We start from the raw sequence: 18,281 nt of genomic DNA on the forward strand, positions 1-18,281 counted from the left end.
TTTTTATTTTTTAGAAAAGAAAAAAATATAGTGGATTATTATTACCACTACTACAGGGCTCTACGCTAACCTTTTTCACTAGGGGCACAGGTGCTCCTAAATGAAAAAAGTTAGGAGCACACAAAGAAATTTAGGAGCACCCAAAAATATTATATAATATATGGAAAATACACAGCGAAGTTTGGACGTGGAAGGTGTCTCTCCCCAGACAAGTATGGTGCTGGACAACTCAAGCCGAAAGGACGTTGCCCAGCTGATCCCCCTTCTCACAACTAAACACATTACAAAGATCGGCTCCTGGAACATTCGAACAATGTAAGCCGGTAAAGTCGCCCAGATAGCGTCGGAAATGAAACAGTACAACCTTTCTTTAATAGGACTCAGTGAAACAAGATGGACTCAATCAGGAAAAGCACAACTTTCAAGTGGAGAAACAATAATATACTCAGGTCATGAGCAAGACAATGCCCCACACACAGAGGGAGTAGGACTCATGCTCTCAAGAGAAGCAGCTAGGTCCCTCATGGAGTGGGAGGCAATAAATGCACGCATCATCACAGCTAGATTTTTCACCAAAAGCAAAAAAATCACAATCATACAATGCTATGCACCCACTAACGCGGCAGAACAGCAAGCAAAAGATCATTTCTACGATATACTACAGCAAGTCATCAACCGGCAGAAAAAGAAAGACATCATCATCCTGACAGGAGACTTCAACGCAAAAATAGGACAAGACAACACAGAAAAAGAGCAAATAATGGGCAAACATGGTCTAGGGGAAATGAACAACAATGGTGAACAATTCACAGACTTCTGCGCATTCCATAACCTGGTCATAGGAGGCAGCGTCTTTCCGCACAAAAGACTTCATAAAGCCACATGGATTTCACCGGACCACAAAACAGAGAACCAGATTGACCATATATGCATCAGACAGAAATTCAGGAGATCCCTCCAAGACGTCAGAGTGAAAAGAGGAGCCGATGCAGCTACAGATCACCACCTCCTGATAGGAACTCTCCGGTTAAAACTCAAGAAATTCACCAACACTGCAAAAAAAGTCAGTACAAGGTACAATGTCATCCTCCTCCAAGATCAGAACACCAGAGAGAAATTTAAAATCAGTCTCTCAAACCGGTTCCACCCCCTGAGCCAACTGGAAGAACATCAATCCATCGATGAACGTTGGCAGAACATGAAGAGGGCATGGACGGAGACATGTGAGGACACATGTGGGAGGAAGACAAGGCACCACAAGGAGTGGATGACAGGAGAAACACTACAGAAAATTCAGACTCGCAAACAAGCCAAAGACACTCTCAACAATAGTTGCACAAGAGCTGCAAAAGTAAAAGCACAACAAGACTACACCACGGCAGACAAGCGGGTAAAAAGGAGCATCAAGAACGACAAAAAACAATTCATCAACAACCTGGCAACTCAAGCAGAAGAAGCAGCAGCTCAACACAACATGAAGGAACTCTACGACATCACAAGGAAACTGGCTAATAAACGCAAAACTCCGGACAGACTAATATTAGACAAAGAAGGAAAAACACTCACAAAGCAAGAGGCTCAGCTGAAGAGATGGGCAGAACATTTCAGAGACATACTGAACAGACCCAAACCGACAGCGCTAGCCAACATCCATCCAGCGGTACACCCCCTACCGGTCAACACCAACAAGCCCAATAAACAAGAAATAAAAAAGGCCATTCAAAAACTGAAAAACAATAAAGCACCAGGACCTGACGGAATACCCCCAGAGGCCATAAAAGCAGACCCAGAAATGGCAACAACACTACTCCACAAACTCTTTGGACAGATCTGGGATGAAGAAAAGGTGCCAAGCGACTGGGCAGAGGGATACCTGGTGAAGCTCCCCAAAAAAGGCAACCTGAAGGACTGTAACAACTACAGGGGCATCATGCTCACATCTGTGCCAGGGAAGATTTTGAGCAGGATCATCCTGGAAAGACTGTCCAAAGAAGTGGACAAAGAATTCCGAGAAGAACAAGCAGGTTTCCGACAGGACAGATCATGTACAGATCACATTGCCACCCTCCGCATTATCATAGAACAGACCCTGGAATGGAACACATCTCTCCACCTCACATTCATCGACTTCCACAAAGCATTCGACAGTCTAGACAGAGACACTATATGGAAACTCATGGCACATTACGGTATCCCAACAAAGTTCATAACCATCATCCAACACCTGTACCTACAATCATCCTGCAGAGTAATACACAACGGCCAGCTCACAGACAGCTTTACAGTAGAGACAAGAGTCAGACAGGGCTGCCTACTGTCCCCTTTCCTCTTTTTTCTGGCAGTCGACTGGATCATGAAAAAAACCACAGCCGAACTAAATCTGGGCATTCAGTGGACAATGTGGTCTCAATTAGAGGATTTAGACTTTGCCGACGACATAGTCCTCCTCTCACACACACAAACACAAATGCAGACCAAACTCACAAAACTTGCCACAATTGCAGCTACCACAGGACTACACATCAATAAAGCAAAAACAAAGGAGATGAAGATGAACCACAATTTAGAAGAGGCCATACAACTGGACGGAGAAGCACTGGACGAGGTGGACACCTTCACATACCTGGAAAGCATCGTGGGGAAGGACGGAGGTAGCGACAAAGACATCAAAGCAAGAATAGGGAAGGCAAGAACAGCATTTTTAATACTGAAGCAAACATGGAATTCAAACCACATCTCCACAAAGACCAAACTCCGCATCTTCAACACCAATGTCAAATCAGTTCTATTATACGGAGCAAAAACATGGAGAACAACAAAAGCAACCTCAAACAAACTGCAAACCTTCATAAACAGATGTTTACGACAGATCCTGGGAATCTACTGGCCAAACACCATCACAAACGAACAGCTCTGGCAAACCACTCAACAAGAACCACTTGAAAACCTAATCAAACGCAGGAAATGGGGCTGGATTGGACACACTCTGAGAAAACCATCCTCCAACACAACCAGGTAGGCCTTAACCTGGAACCCACAGGGGAAGAGAAAGCCAGGAAGACCCAGAAACAGCTGGAGAAGGTCTGTCGAGGCGGATCTCAAGGAAGAAAGAACATCATGGAAGGAAGCAGAGAAAATCGCCCAACACCGAACCAGCTGGAGAGATTTCATGAATGACCTATGCTCCCCAAAGAGCAAAAGGGTTTAAGTCAAGTCAAAAATATTTCGGAGCACAGTGAAAATATTTCAAGTAAAAGAGTTTTTTTTGTGCATGTGAGTGCATGTTTACATTTTGTATTTTGTACTTGATGTTCATTAACATGTGCTGTCCCTATCAAATAAACTATCAAATCAAACTACTGCTACAAAAGTAACAGTCACTTAACTTTAGCCCCTTTTATGCATACAATGCCTATGTTTTGGCTGTGTTGCTCTTCTAGAGAAATAATCCTTTCAGGGTTGCCTATTGAAATACTGTACACCTCCAGTACAGAAACATTGTTTATGAGTTTGCGTGTCAGGTAGACCATTGATTGACAGTCGAGTCTGCCAATTACGTCACACCGCTTGCACTCCGGCCGTCCGGCGCTGCAGCTGGACCCTATTGCCCACCTCTGCTGTTCATAACGCTAGCCAAGTTAGCTGTACACACATACACAGTGGGCCAGTATCGTAATAAGGAATAAGGATTTTCCCTTAAAATCCTCTATCTAATCTACTCTGCGTTGTGTTCTATATTCACCTTAAAACCTATTACTGATAATAAGACCAACACGGTCTTGTAGGACGGCCCAAGAAAAAGCAGCAATGAGGAGAAGAGAGGTTGCTATTGTTCAGATCCGCTTTTATTTCACAGTCCAGAAGTGAACAAGGATGGTCTGGTTCAATGGAAAAGGAATATGTGCAATAATATCAATGATTTCAAACACTATGCCGTTTGTCATTGATACTAGACTAATCAAATACAATTAAAAAGAATGGTCTTCTGGTGTAGCCTCGATGGTCGAGCCTCGTCGATCTTGTTGATTTTCTCTGTTGCCTCGGTAGACAAAGAGATCCGGTTTCTCGTTCTTAGCTCAAGCAGTTCCTCTGGCCATTTTCCTCCTGTGCATGGATGGTTTCAAAAAGCGTCTCTCTCCTATCTACCCGGCCTGCTATTTTTAAAGCTTAAACTCCTCCTCTCGGATATGCCAGATTCCTACGTCAGAGGAGAATGTTTCTACTTCCTGATTGGTTAAAACATATCGCGGCCATTTTGATTAGGCCCGGTGGTCCATAGGACTACCTAGGAGGGGCCGGCTTAATATCTCTAAGAGGATATTCTATATTTCACTTAGTTAACGTTTTATACTCCAGTATCTATTTTTACTGTCTAACAGTTTAAGAATTAGTAATGACTATACTTGATCATGAATGTTATCTTTTTCCTGTTTTTGTTTGGAGCTATACAACTATATTTAGTCATATTGGTGGTTCTAACCAAGAATATTGGAAACCTATAGTTAGTTGAATATAGTTTCCTACTATGTATCCTACTGATCTCTTTTCTAGTTTTGCCAATATATGATTACTTCTAAAACCCATGTATCTTAACTTTGGGTGCCGGGAGCCGTCTTTAGACGTCTTTGCTGGCCATGCTAAAGTTGCCGGGGGACGCTGTACGTCGTCTTTATATCAATATTTCAAAAATCTGCGATCGGATTCATAATGTCCCTCCGCTGGCCTGAGATCCACCAGCAGGACCCACTGAGCTCTCTGGCGGTTCAGGAGCGCCATCTGGTGGCCGATCGGCGCAAGCGCTTAACAGGAAGCGCACTAGATTTTTGCTAGACGTCCGTATTGCTTCCGGCCACTCGGTACATGTCCCGTGACTCTAGCTCGTCACTCTACATAGCGATCGATTGCCAATAACTCGATAAACAACATGATTTGGACGTATATACCATTATACAAGCTGGAGATGGACCGGGTAATAATATATCCCATAATGATAACATTTCTACTCGACGATGATCGCCCAACGGCGCGCGGAGACTGGGGTGAGTTTCAGCGTGTAACGTTACCGTCTTCGATAATAACTGATATTATCAACATTTGACCCACATTAGATGATTGGTATAACGCTGCCCACGGAATTATAAACGCCCCCTCGCCCATCCGGTCAACATCAGATGACGTGTAGTAACTTCTAGAAGTACGTCTAGTTGGAATTTTTTATATCGCGCTGATTGCCATCAAACTGTATTTCATCATCAATATAATGCATTTGGGGCTATATATCACGTTCTGGAGAAAGCTGCAGAAAGAGATGAAAACATACTTATACATTAGACCATACTTTACTATGAATATGTGAATGAAAAAGTTTAACGTTGCTACACAATGAACAATACATATAGGACTTTGAATGGGCCCTAATAATGGCAATGTAGCAATAGAATTTAAAAAGTTATAGCCCTGCAAAGAAGGGGACTTTCTCCATAGACAAATAGCGCTGGCAATCTATGGTATATCATTAATTTAACCTTAGGCAACCAAAGTGTTAACTAACTGTTGGGGAGAAAATAGAAACTATCTAAGGTGTGTGGTGCACTGGTCCTTTACAGAGTTCACCTCTCCTCGCCACCTTTGACCTTCCGGGAATCACGACTCCACAACATTCCATATTTCATAACAGTTTGAGCAGGGAATTATACCACACCAGTTACTTTGGTGTAGGGGTGTAACAATGCATCGATCCTAAGGGGAAAATTCAACTGCATCGATTTGAAAATGTTAGAATCGATTATCGCAATTTGAATGTGTACACAGTGTTATGTTGTTATCAGTGGTGCAGTCGTAATATGGGCCAAGGCCAAACGCCACGTGCACGCGCGCTCCTGCGCTCGCGCATACATGTCTTGGGGACGAGATGGGCGGTCTTTTGTCACATAACACACGCCCAACACTCCACACACATGCACACACACACGCACACACACACACACACACAGTCTAGGTCAGTGTTTCTCAAAGTGGGGGGGGGGGCGCAGAGGCATGACAGGGGGGGCCTTGAGATTACAGAAAATTATCACTAAAGTGCTATCTGTTGCAGCTGCACTGTTCTCCATGAAAATACCATATTTGGATAAGTTTGACCATTTCTCAAAATCTGAAAATCATTATTTAATAAAACACAGAAAAGGATCACCAAGTTACTCTCGATAAAAAAATACTTTACAGACAACATTGAGACAAAGCTTCCTGACACATCTCCATCCAAACTCTTGGAAGAACTCATTGAAATCTCATCTGATACCACCTGGAGAGCTAGTTTCCGAGTGTGGTGCTGAGTACCAAGTATCTCATGATGCAGCAGTTAAGGTGTTGATACCATTCAGCACCACATATCTGCGTGAAGCTGGCTTTTCATCCATGACAGCTCTGAAAACAAAATATAGGGCCAAGTTGAGCCTTGAGGATGACATGCGTGTTGCCTTGTCAAAGACTGACAGCAATAAAGACTGTTTGCTTATTTCCTATGTTCGCTTTGTAAATTCCCAGTCACTGAATGAAGATCTGCTGTTTTGCAAATATGTCAAAAACAGAGCGACAGCTGATGAGCTCTTTAAAATTATTGACAGTTACCTGACAGAACATGGACTGAAATGGGAGAACTGTGTGGGCTTTTGCTCTGACGGTGTGCAGGCCATGGCAGGGAAAAGGAGGGGGCTACAGGCGTTCATCAAGGGGGTCTCGCCAAACGCGCAATGGACGCACTGTAAATTCACAGAGAGGCGCCAGCGTCAAGACAGCTTAGCCCTGAGCTGAATGAGGTTTTGACAGAAGTTATAAACGTGGTAAATTTCATCAAAACCCGACCCCTGAAAGCGCGCCTGTTCTCTGCGCTGTGTGAGGAGATGGGAGCTGACCATTCTGCAGTGCTGTTTCACAGCGAGGCAAGGTGGCTCTCGCGAGGGAAGGTGTTGTCAATTTGAAAGGTCACGATATTGGTGTTATTTTAATAAATTTAAACATGGCCCATTTCATGACTATTTTGTTGGGGCGAGGGGGGGCCCAAGATATTTTGGTCCGCCAAAGGGGGGCCTGACAGAAAAAGTTTGAGAAGCACTGGTCTAGGTGATAAGTGCCGGCCGGGGTATACGGCGCGACGAGTAATTTTTGTGTCGTCGCGCCGTATAGGCATCTCGGCCGGCACTTATCACCTAGACTTTGCATAATAATAGGATGCGCGCACTTCTGCCTCAGTGACGTAGCCTAAATGTCGTTTGACAGCGTATGCCCACCACTGCACCCCTGGTAGTTATCATGTCCGTTACAGTCAACACAACGGCATACGCTACTGCATCAACGTTATGATTAACAAAGCAAGGCATTCGTTTTGTTGCATTAACGTTATATTACTATTGCTATCGCTAAATCTAGGTGTTCTAAAATATATTGGTAAGACTAGAAGTTACATGTCTCGGGAAACTCTCGCATATCGCAATGGTGGCGTTTCAGGAAGTAAACAAGCCAAATGAGAGCTTCCGATTGGTCATTTGCTTTCTTTCTCATGAAACCAGTCACGTCACTCTACTGTGATTGGACCGTTGGCTTGAGTGCAATGTGGGACTTGTAGTTTTTTAACGATTCTTTTTGTTAAAGGAAGGAAAGGAGGAAAAAAAAGACGAGAGAGGCTGTAATCTGTACTCGCACAGCGTGCGCGTAATTGATTTTTACGGTTCGCACACACATATTTTTAGGGGCATATGCGAGCAATTTGGTCGCACTGTAGAGCCCTGTACTACCACTGCCAATACTACTGATACATCCCTATTGGCAAACTTTATCTTTAAAAAAAATTGTAATATTCTTTTTTTATTATTATTCTTTTTTTATTATTTATTTTGTGTGTTCATTATACAACTGTGGCGGGACTAATTAGACTGTGGCGGGCCGCCACAGTCTAGGTCATTAATGGGAAACCCTGGACGTGGGAGTCGCTGTCCACAACGTCCAGATTACCACCCGTTAGCAAAAGAAAACCGGAAGAAATAAAACACAGGGAAAACAAAGTAACAAAACCAGGTTTAGAATAATTATGTCACGAGGAAGATTAAGCTTAGACTTGTAAGATAGATATCTCGGAAAAACTAACCACAAGTGATCAGTACGAACAAGCACTGAGCGACGGGCTGTCGCGCTCTTTATGCGCCCAGCTGCTCCCAATCGCGTCTGATTAGGCTCGATGAGTTGGGACGAGGTGTGAGTCACAACAATTTAATAAATGATCAATGTCCAGTCAGTCAAATGTTTTGGCCCACGTCCCATATATATTATATTTCAGGCCCTCCATGTCAAAATATTTGGGCTAATAGCCTGCATACTAATGTTTCTCTCTTTGAATCTGCTCATCTCTTTCTCTTTATCCCTTCTTTCTTTGCCCCCCCATTGTGTGTGTGTGTGTGTGTGTGTGTGTGTGTGTGTGTGTGTGTGTGTGTGTGTGTGTGTGTGTGTGTGTGTGTGTGTGTGTGTGTGTGTGTGTGTGTGTGTGTGTGTGTGTGTGTGTGTGTGTGTGTGTGTGTGTGTGTGTGTGTGTGTGTGTGTGTGTGTCATATAGGTTTCTATGGGAGGCCATGGTCTATGGACCAGAGGAAAGTCCTCTTCCAGTGGTAAGTCAGTGCCCCCTACTAATATAACACACAGTATAATAGCCATGGTCACTGTGTGTGTGTGTGTGTGTGTGTGTGTGTGTGTGTGTGTGTGTGTGTGTGTGTGTGTGTGTGTGTGTGTGTGTGTGTGTGTGTGTGTGTGTGTGTGTGTGTGTGTGTGTGTGTGTGTGTGTGTGTGTGTGTGTGTGTGTGTGTGTGTGTGTGTGTGTGTGTGAGAGAGAGATCAGAGAGAAGTGTTTATCCTTGAAATAGCTTGTCCATTTGACCTGTATATGCCGCCTTTGAGTGTGTGCAAATGTGTGTATGTGTGCCTGTGCATTGTGAATTATTTATGTCTGTATGTGTCAATGCAGTTGTGTGTATGTGTGTGCATGTGATTATGCAGGTTCAGTAATCTTGTCCAGAACGACATGTAATCTTTTTCTGTGGGCTCTGGAGCCATCATTGGTCCCCCGGGCCGGTGCCTGACAGTCGCACACCTCTCCTCCAATTACTACCAGGCCGCAGTGAAACCAGTGACACGGGATGGCTCCACCGCAGTGGGCAGCGTCATCTCTAGTTGTCTTTTTGAACACAGAACAAGAGAGAGAGAGAGAGAGAGAGAGAGAGAGCGAGAGCAAGAGAGAGAGAGAGCAAGATTTTCTTCAAGAATAACGTAAATACTATTGACACAGTAAAAAAAATATCTGGATTCACTAAGGGAATGCGTGTTTTGTAGGGTTATTGTAGGTTACTAATAAATGAAAAAAAAGCAACAGCTACTCACGCCCTTTAACCTCTTAACGTTCCGACGGCCCACCTGCGCTGCACATTTGCCCTCGTCTGTCGCCATCACGCTGTGTTATTGTCCATCAACCAACGCGGTTGAAAGCTAAAATGGCCTAAAAATGTACACCCTACTCGGCCTATTACGTGCTTCCAATTTCGGGTTATAAGACCAAACAGCCAACGAGCGTCAGTTTCGAAAAAGTTACCACCTCCAGTTTCCCGGTGACCAGACCAGTCACCTCTGACGGTGAAAATTATTTAATGTTTTTGTAGTCAATGAAATTCTGGAAATGACGATATATGACGGGAGGGATATTTCTAAGGATATATATGTCCTTCTCTGGCGAAAGAAGAATACTCAAGAACACTCTCTCTCTCTCTCTCTCTCTCTCTCTCTCTCTCTCTCTCTCTCTCTCTCTCTCTCTCTCTCTCTCTCTCTCTCTCTTTCTCTCTCTTTCAGAATGTTTCCTTTCAAAAGAGACCAGACTCATGCACGTTCTATAAGTGGTTCAAGAATAAATCCATCCATTACTTTGGGTATGCAATTGGCAGGCGTGTTATGCAAAACTAGCCCCATTTAGTGCTATATATATATATATTTGTTTTTTATAAATATCCTCAGACTAAATCCTCAATTTGAATAAAGTGATTAATCTGATTAAATTAGTCTTTAAAAAAAAATCAATCCAGACCCAGACCCAGCCCAGGGAGAAGCCCCAGCCAAACTAAATCAATTAAATCAACTTTCTTTAATGAATATAACTTTTTTTAAATACTATAATATTAGTGTAGCCTAATCTGTATCTGCAACTGTGAAGAAAACCCCCATTGGTTTAAACAGAATGAATAGAAAAAAATATAAAAAATAAAAAATTTTAATGTTGATTTAGAATTCGAATGCCAACGTAACGAACGAAGGTTCGAACGTCTGGGCTTAGGCCTAGCTACTCTTCATGCATAATGTTAGCTAGCGCTATATGTAAATAAAGAGTTGCTACTAAGAACAAATATGTTAATTTTACTCACCAAAACGCCTTGACAAACCACTGCATTCTTCAGGAATCAAAGGAGACGGGGCAAAACCTCTCCTTACAGCCTTTAACTGAGTTCAGGAGGGACTACACAAAGCTCTGTGTGTTAGCTAGGTGTCCGTGAGTGAACCATCACAAAGCTCTGTGTGTTAGCTAGGTGTCCGTGAGTGAACCATCACAAAGCTCTGTGTGTCAGCTAGGTGTCCGTGAGTGAACCATCACAAAGCTCTGTGTGTTAGCTAGGTGTCCGTGAGTGAACCATCACAAAGCTCTGTGTGTTAGCTAGGTGTCCGTGAGTGAACTAATCACTTTCATCTCTTGAGATACACATCTTTTTTTTTTTGCCTACTTTTTCTCCTCCTTTTTCTGTGATTTTTCTCCCATCCCAATTTTTCTCTCGTGCCAATTCTCCCTCCCCTGTCCTGATCGTTGCTTGCATGTGCCCCCCACTGGCCGGTCGTAGGGAGGATAGAAGCCCATCACATGTCCCCTCCGATACATGTGGAGGCAGCCAGTAACTTCTTTTCACCTGCCAGCGCGGACTCTCATTGCCGAGGTGTAAGGTGTGGGAGGCTTTCCTGTCTTTGCTGTGCAGGCGCCCTGACCGACCTGTAGGAGTCGCTGTTTACAACGACCAGACTACCACCCATCGACTCCCCTCCCGCTAACTCTGCCAATTGAGTCAGTATGACGGCCGGCCCAAGCCGGAGGCAACGCTGACAGCCGGATTCAAGACCGGTGTCTCTTGCGTTGGTGACGAGCGCAATGTCCGCTGCGCCACCCAGCCGCCTGTCTTGAGATACACATCTAAACATAAAAATATGGATATACATCCGTGCGGGTCCCATGGTTTTTTCCTAGGAGGTGCAGGGCGTCGCCCCCAAAAAACATAGGGTAGTATTTCTAGGTCTGATCAAATACACAATTAAAAAATTTTGTTTTCTTTTGCAAGGATTTGATACAGGCTATGCCAGATGCATCCTTCATTCAACCCAATGAAAACATCTGACATTTAAAATCATCTGTTGCTTTCTTCTTTAAGGGGATGATACCCCTGATCCCCCACATTTCCCTAAATCAGCGCATGGATATTGTAACTGAGGGGTACAATTCCCTGACTGTATTACTAGATATGATACTTACTACCACTACCTTTGTACTTAATATTCGGCCACCCAGTACACGGCATAAATATATTATCATAAACACTCTCACGTAGATGAAACGGATCCAACACAAATGTACGAAGTCGAAGTATGCGTTTATTACTACACAGCAATGGTGTGTAGAGCAAGCACTTAATCACTTAATTACATTTATGAATTGAAATAGTATGCACTTTTATGGCAAAGAGTATTCGTCGGTATATCAATAGAGAATGTCCAATCTCTGATGGCGCAGGTGGTAAATATACGACCTGGAATAGTTAAGGAATAACAGCAATGATACTTTAATGATTATATACTAGATACACTAAGGGGGGGTTAATCCGGTCGCTTGTAAGCCGACAGGAGTAGGAGGGGGGGGGGGGTAGAATCCGGCTGCCTCGTCCGGCCAAGGGTATCCCAGGTGAACCCACTGTAGTGCCGTTCAATGCGCCGGCGATCCTTGGACCACAGATGAAAGCAGGTGGACTCTTTGTGGGCCGGCTCTCTCCGGTCCACGGGGGAGAGACGTGAAGCGACCTCGTCTTGCAGAGCGTCTCCTCACCTTGCGTCCTCTCCAGGGGGGGGGGGGGTTCCAACACACGGCAGTGTCGGGGGTCTTTATCCATGGAATAATCAAAGTATACAAAGCATAATCCGTGCCTGGGAAGGCGGGCTGTCGTCGGTAGAATAATCCGGTATACAGGTCCACTCGCTCGTCGGCTCTGGGGCTCCTCGGGTGCAGCTTCACATGGGGTCAACCACCCTGGGTAAGCAGCCAGTTCTCTGCCCGAAACGATGGGGTACTGACTACGGTAGTATTCTCACCGCACGAAGCACTATATATTAACAGACTATTATTAGCTTAATAGACTACGTCCAACTCGACGATATAGTGCCAAATATGACTATTCAAATATCAATATACACGATGTCTCAATACCGATGGTAGGCGAACTTGGCCTTACTCCCACACGTGGCGTCGCGGGGAGGCTTTACGTCTGTGACTCTATTGGAGGGTAAGAAACTGGACTGAAAAGGAAGTCCTACTTTAGTAGCGCAGTATATATACGCACTATGAACAAATAGTCCCATTAGTGGTGCGGTAGTCAGATTCCTACGCGGAACTAGGACTTGTTCGTACATGTGGAGCGGTACGTTTGAACTGGGTCTGAGGGGTATGGCAGCCTGGCACCAAGGTCTCGACCAATAGTAGAATGGAGACTATTATGGGATGTTCAGTAGGCTAGAATGGATATTCAATGCATATTGTACAAGGAATATACAAGGGATATCAGGGAATATTAGAGAATATACAAATACAATTAAATATATATATATAAATAAATATATATATTCGGTTTAATCTGGCCCTTCACAACAGCCACCCCCTGAATAGGTCCCAGACCTAATCAGTTAAACAGAGACAGATTAATCGCGTTGTCTATTTACACATAAGGGTTTGCTGTAGGGGTCAGTCAACTTCACAAAGTCATAGGGTTGTAGGGTCATGGTCATCATCGATTGTGTCTGGGAGTCGAGGCAGTTCTATGAGCCTCGCCACGGGACGGGTGTAAGTGCGACCCTGGACGAGCACTTCAGCTGCTCGGACCTTGCCGTCGGCACCGGTGATCACTTTGCTTACGCGGCCGGCCGGCCACATAGCTCTGGGCAGTGATTGATCAATAATCATGACGACTGTTCCTTCTGTCAAATTGTCTCTCTCCTTTACCCACTTCTGGCGGGTCTGTAGAGACGGTAGGTAGTGCAGTAGGAAACTGTTCCAAAACTTGTCGGCTAATACTTGGCTGTACCTCCACATTCGTCGGCCGTTCGCTTCTTCAGGCCGGTACATTGTCTGGGGTAATGCAGGATCTAGCCGCCCCATCAGGAGTGTGTTGGGGGTAACTGGGTCGATATCCGCCACATCACTGGAGACATATCCGAGGGGCTTCGAGTTAAGTACTCCCTCAATCTCCGTGAGGACTGTCATTAGGACTTCTTCCGCCACAGTCTGGGCCCCAAGTACTGCGTACAGGGCTGTCTTTATGGAGCGCACTTCTCGTTCCCAAGTGCCACCGAAGTGGGGTGCGTTTGGGGGGTTGAATTGGAAATCAACCTGTGCTGGAGCGAGGTGGGTCTTAAGTTCTGGGCCCATAGCTTGGAAGCTCTCTCTCAGCTCTCTTTCGCCGCCTTTGAAGTTTGTCCCATGATCGGACAATAGGGTAGACGGTCTTCCTTTCCGTGATGTGAATCTTCGGAAGGCCATAAGGAATGAGTCTGTGCTCATGGTCGGGAGAAGCTCGATGTGTATCGCTCTGGTGGTCATGCATTTGAATACAATACCCCACCGCTTCTCGGTTCCTCTTCCTTTCTTTATGTGCAGCGGGCCAAAGCAGTCCATACCCGTTGAGTGGAATGGCTTGTCACCGATTCGGAGGCGACATGGAGGAAGGTCAGCCATCCTTGGTATGCTGGGCTGCGCGCGCCACTTGCGGCAGTCTAGACATGTTCGCTGGAAGCGTCGTACCGCCTCTCTTCCTTGTAGGATCCAGTAACGACGTCTGATTTCCGCGAAGACTCTTTCTGCTCCTGCGTGATGTACATCCTCATCGTATTTCTTTATAATCAGCTCTGTGACCTTGTGTCGGCTGTTCAATACGATCGGGTATTTAATGTCATCCGGTAGATTGGGGGCTCTGCGTAGGCGACCACCCACTCTGATGAGGGTATGAGCGTCGCTCTCGGGGGCCAGATGAATTAATCTGCTGTCGGATGGGACGGGCTTTCCTCCCTGTAGACAGGCCAATTCATCGGGGAACGAGTCTCTCTGGGCTCGCTGCAGTAGAAGCAATTCTGCTTCCTCGTAGTTAGCTGCTGACATATCAGCGGGGGACTTGCACTCCGGGTGGTACCGCAGGAATGTTCTTTGTTGTGCACTCTCTATGGACGTGCAATCGTCTATATTAGGGTCGGTGGAGGCTACGGTGCTCAATCCACAGAACACAGACTTCTTATTTTCCACCTCCTCTGGACTTGCTTCCCTCGGGATAGGCGTGGGCCACTGTCCTTCCGGGAGTCTTAGGAATGCGGGGCCGTCACTGTAGACATTGCGACGGGTGAGGTCATCCAGGGGCATCCCCCGGGTGATGACGTCAGCTGGGTTCTGTTTTGTATCAACGTAGCGCCACTCTGTTTCTCCGGTTAACTCTTCGGTTAAGTCTTGAATCTCGGTGACTCTGACTCCCACGAAGACTTTGTACTTGCATGAGTCCGATTTGATCCAGGCGAGTACCGTCGTGGAATCTGACCACAGGATTGTTCTAGACACCGGTATGGTGAGCTCACGTTGGATGAGCGTGGCTAGGTGCGCTCCGGCTAGGGCTGCGCAGAGCTCTAGACGTGGGATAGATTGTTGCTTGCGTGGGGCTATTCTCGAGCGGGCGAGGACAAATGCTGTGTAGATCTCTCCCCCCTGGTCTTGGGCCCGCAAGTAGGCTACTGATCCGTATGCGACCTCTGAGGCGTCACTGAAGACGTGTAAGTCCATTTTACATGTCTCTGGCCTCACCGTGGGTGGGAAGTAGCTTCGGCGCATATTAACGCCTGGGAGTGAGTGGAGCTCCATCTCCCACTCTCTCCAGGTGGATGCAAGGTGTGCGGGAATGGGGTCGTCCCAGCCCTGGTCCTTGTCCCACAATGCTCGTACAATCATTTTTGCCCTGGTGGTGTATGGTAGAATACATCCTAGCGGGTCATATTGTCGGGCGAGTGTTGTGTACACACTCCGTCTGGTGGTCGGCGCCGCCGCCGGCCTTCCCTGCTCCGTAGTCAGGGGCTTGTGTCTGTAGTGAAGCGAATCTGTTTTGAATCGCCACACCAATCCCAGGGTCATCTCCTGGGCTTCTCCCGGGATTGTAGCCATCCAGGTCTCGCTGCTGGCTGCCTTGTCCTCGGAGGAGAGGCTGCGCAGTACTTGCGGATCGCTGCTGGCCCACTGCCTGAGATCAAAGCCGCCTTTGATCAATGAGGCGCGGAGTTTAATCAGGAGAGCCTCGGCTTCTTCCTGGGTTGAAAGGCTTTGTAGACAGTTGTCTACGTAGAAGCTGTTCTTTACGCTGTGTCGGACCTCTTCGTCCGCTGCTAGGTCCTCTGCTACATGTTTCTGTAGTGCAAATGTAGCACAGCAGGGGCTGCACGTCGTTCCGAAGGGGAGGACTTCCCATTGGTAGATGGCTGGGTGCTCATCTCCTGGCTTCTCTCTCCATAGGAACCGTAACAGGGGCTTGTCCGCCTCTACTAATCTCACCTGCAGGAACATTCCTTTAATGTCCCCGCTGATGGCCACCTTTTCCTGGCGGAAGCGGAGTAGAACGCCGAGTAGGGAGGGGCCGAGTGTGGGACCGGGCAGTAACTCTTTATTTAGATTTTGGGATCCGATCTGGTAGCTGCAGTTAAATACTATGCGGTCTTTACCGTTGTGATGGACCTTGTGGTGGGGCACGTACCACGATTCAGTGGTCTGGTCTGCCTCTTTAATGTCCATCTTTGTGACGTGTCCCGCTGTGATGAGCTTCTCAATCTCAGCGCGGTATACACTCTCTTGGGCGGGGTTCTTGGCTAAGCGCCGCTCCGTGTTCAGCAGGTACCGTTCTGTGGCGTCTGTCTTGGCGTGGAAAGTAGGCATTCCTTCTCGCCGCAGGAGTGGCGTGGCGTATCTCAACACGCCGTTGACCGGGACTCTCTTGGTCCCTGTCTCGAGGAGGTGAATGGCGTAAATGTCATCTTTAGAGCGAATGTCTTTCTTTCTGTTCTTAAAGGGCATTTGTTCCAAGGTCCATAGCCGCTCTACGTGTTGCAGGAGTGCGGTTTCTCCCTCTGTGACTCGGGAGTGGAGACATCTAGTGGCTGTACTTCGGTTGAGAGATTTGGCGAGCGGGCCTTGGAGAGTCCATCCCAAATGGGTCTCGACTGCTGCAGGACAGCCTTGGGGTCCGGTATGAACCCGGTCTATCGGGACAATGAGGTCTGCATGGTCGGAGCCTATCAACAGGGTCGGCATAGCATTGTCTATGAGCGGGATCGGTAACTTGCGCAGATGTGCATATTTCTCCATCAGCTTGGCGACGGGGTATGTGTACCGCGACAGTCCTATTTCTTGGCTGGTGAAAGCGTCTGCAATCTGGTACCGTCGCTCAGGCTGGCCGCTTGCTGCGATAGAGAATGAGACATTCTCGCCCTTTATCGTCTTCAAATCTCGTCTTATTGTCCGAATTGTCATTTGGGTTTCGCTTCCCCGCAGCCCTAGCTGGGCCGCAGCGGAGGCGAGCAGCAGGGTCTTCTCTGACCCGTCATCGAGGACGGCGTAAGTGTCCAGGACTTTATTCTGGTAGCTTAGTGTCACACGCACTACTTTTAGGAGTACTCGGGCTCCACTGCTGCTGGCGGGATCGATGTACATGACGCTCGCTTTGCGGCTGGATGGTGCGGGTGAAGGGCGCCGTCTGTTACTGTCGTGAAGTATGTCCAGATGGGCTCCATCGCACTTGGTGCACCTTTTCTTTAAGCGGCATTCGGCTGCCATGTGTGAGCGCGCACAGCGAAAACAGCGCTTGTTGGACTTTATCCATTGACCTGCTTCCTCCGCGTTCAGCTTGGGGAAGGAGTCACATTGCGCTAGCCAGTGTTCTTTCTCACAGTAGGGGCACACTATCTTCCACTTCTCCGTTCTGGAGGGGGTACTGTGGCTCCTGCTGCTCGGTACTGACTCCGATTGGTGCATCACAGTCACCGATCTTCTTCCATCATTTAGTCGTCTGGTTCCTTCTCTGGAGCCAGGGGTGCTCCGTCCGAATGTATCTAGCCGTAGGCTGCTGACTTCTCTCGCCAGGAAGTCTGCTAGATCGAGGAGGTTCGGTTCGGGGCCATTCGGGTCTCTGTGGTCCCTCTGCCGCCTAAAGCGCTCCTGACGAGCGGGCGGCAGCTTTTCCAGAATCCTTTCCACATTTGAGTTGGCGTAAAGTTCATGCCTCCCCTTCTCTCTTTGCGCTCCCAACATCCCTACCAGGGACTGCACTCTGATGGACAGGTCGTCCAGTGCTCGATTGTCTATTGCTGGGGGTAAGCAGTCGATGTGTCGGATCTCCTGGATCACGTAATCCCATATGCGCCCATACCTCTGGTCCAATGCTACCAGCGCTGCTGTGTATGGGGTGGTGGAAGTCGCGTAGGCGAGCGCTATATTATGTGCGCGGGGTACCTTTAAGTGCTTCAGTAGGATGGCGTATTTGTGGCGTTCATCCAATACATCCACCAACATGGTCTCCAGACACATGCGGAGTTCTGTATACTGGGCCCGGTCCTCTTGGGTGAAGTCGGGTACCATAGGCGTGCCAATGTATGACGCTGACTGTGGGTACATCGGCGAGCGTTGGGGGAGAGGCCTCCTAGGCGAGTCTCCTCCCGCTCCTTGGTATGGGCTGGTACCGGCAGTGTACCATGGCCCGCTTGTCCAGGTGCTGTTCCTCGGTGCGGGTCGTGCGTCGTGCTCACCCGTGTATAGAGTCGGGGGTCTGTAGCACAGCTCCGCGGGAGTATAGCCTGGGCTGTACCGGACCTCCTGGTCCGGTAGAGTACTGTGCTGTCTTCGGGCGTGGTTCTCCTCCTCTTCCTCTTCGTCTTCA

At 47.2% G+C, this 18,281-nt stretch overlaps 1 protein-coding gene across 1 annotated transcript in view; it reads left to right on the plus strand.

The window, feature by feature from the left end:
* LOC311248304 (protein O-GlcNAcase) overlaps nt 1–18,281 on the plus strand; it is a gene marked incomplete at its 3' end in the record, with an annotated part of 77,702 nt that overhangs the window by 4,412 nt on the left and 55,009 nt on the right. Inside the window, exon 2 of the mRNA XM_084337987.1 lies at nt 8,603–8,654. Coding sequence (XP_084194113.1) covers nt 8,603–8,654 — 52 coding nt within the window. The remainder of the gene's footprint in view (nt 1–8,602; nt 8,655–18,281) is intronic.

The sequence above is a fragment of the Notolepis coatsorum genome, assembly GCF_963971535.1.
Source record: "Notolepis coatsorum genome assembly, chromosome: 1".
NCBI classification, from domain to species: Eukaryota; Metazoa; Chordata; class Actinopteri; order Aulopiformes; family Paralepididae; genus Notolepis; species Notolepis coatsorum.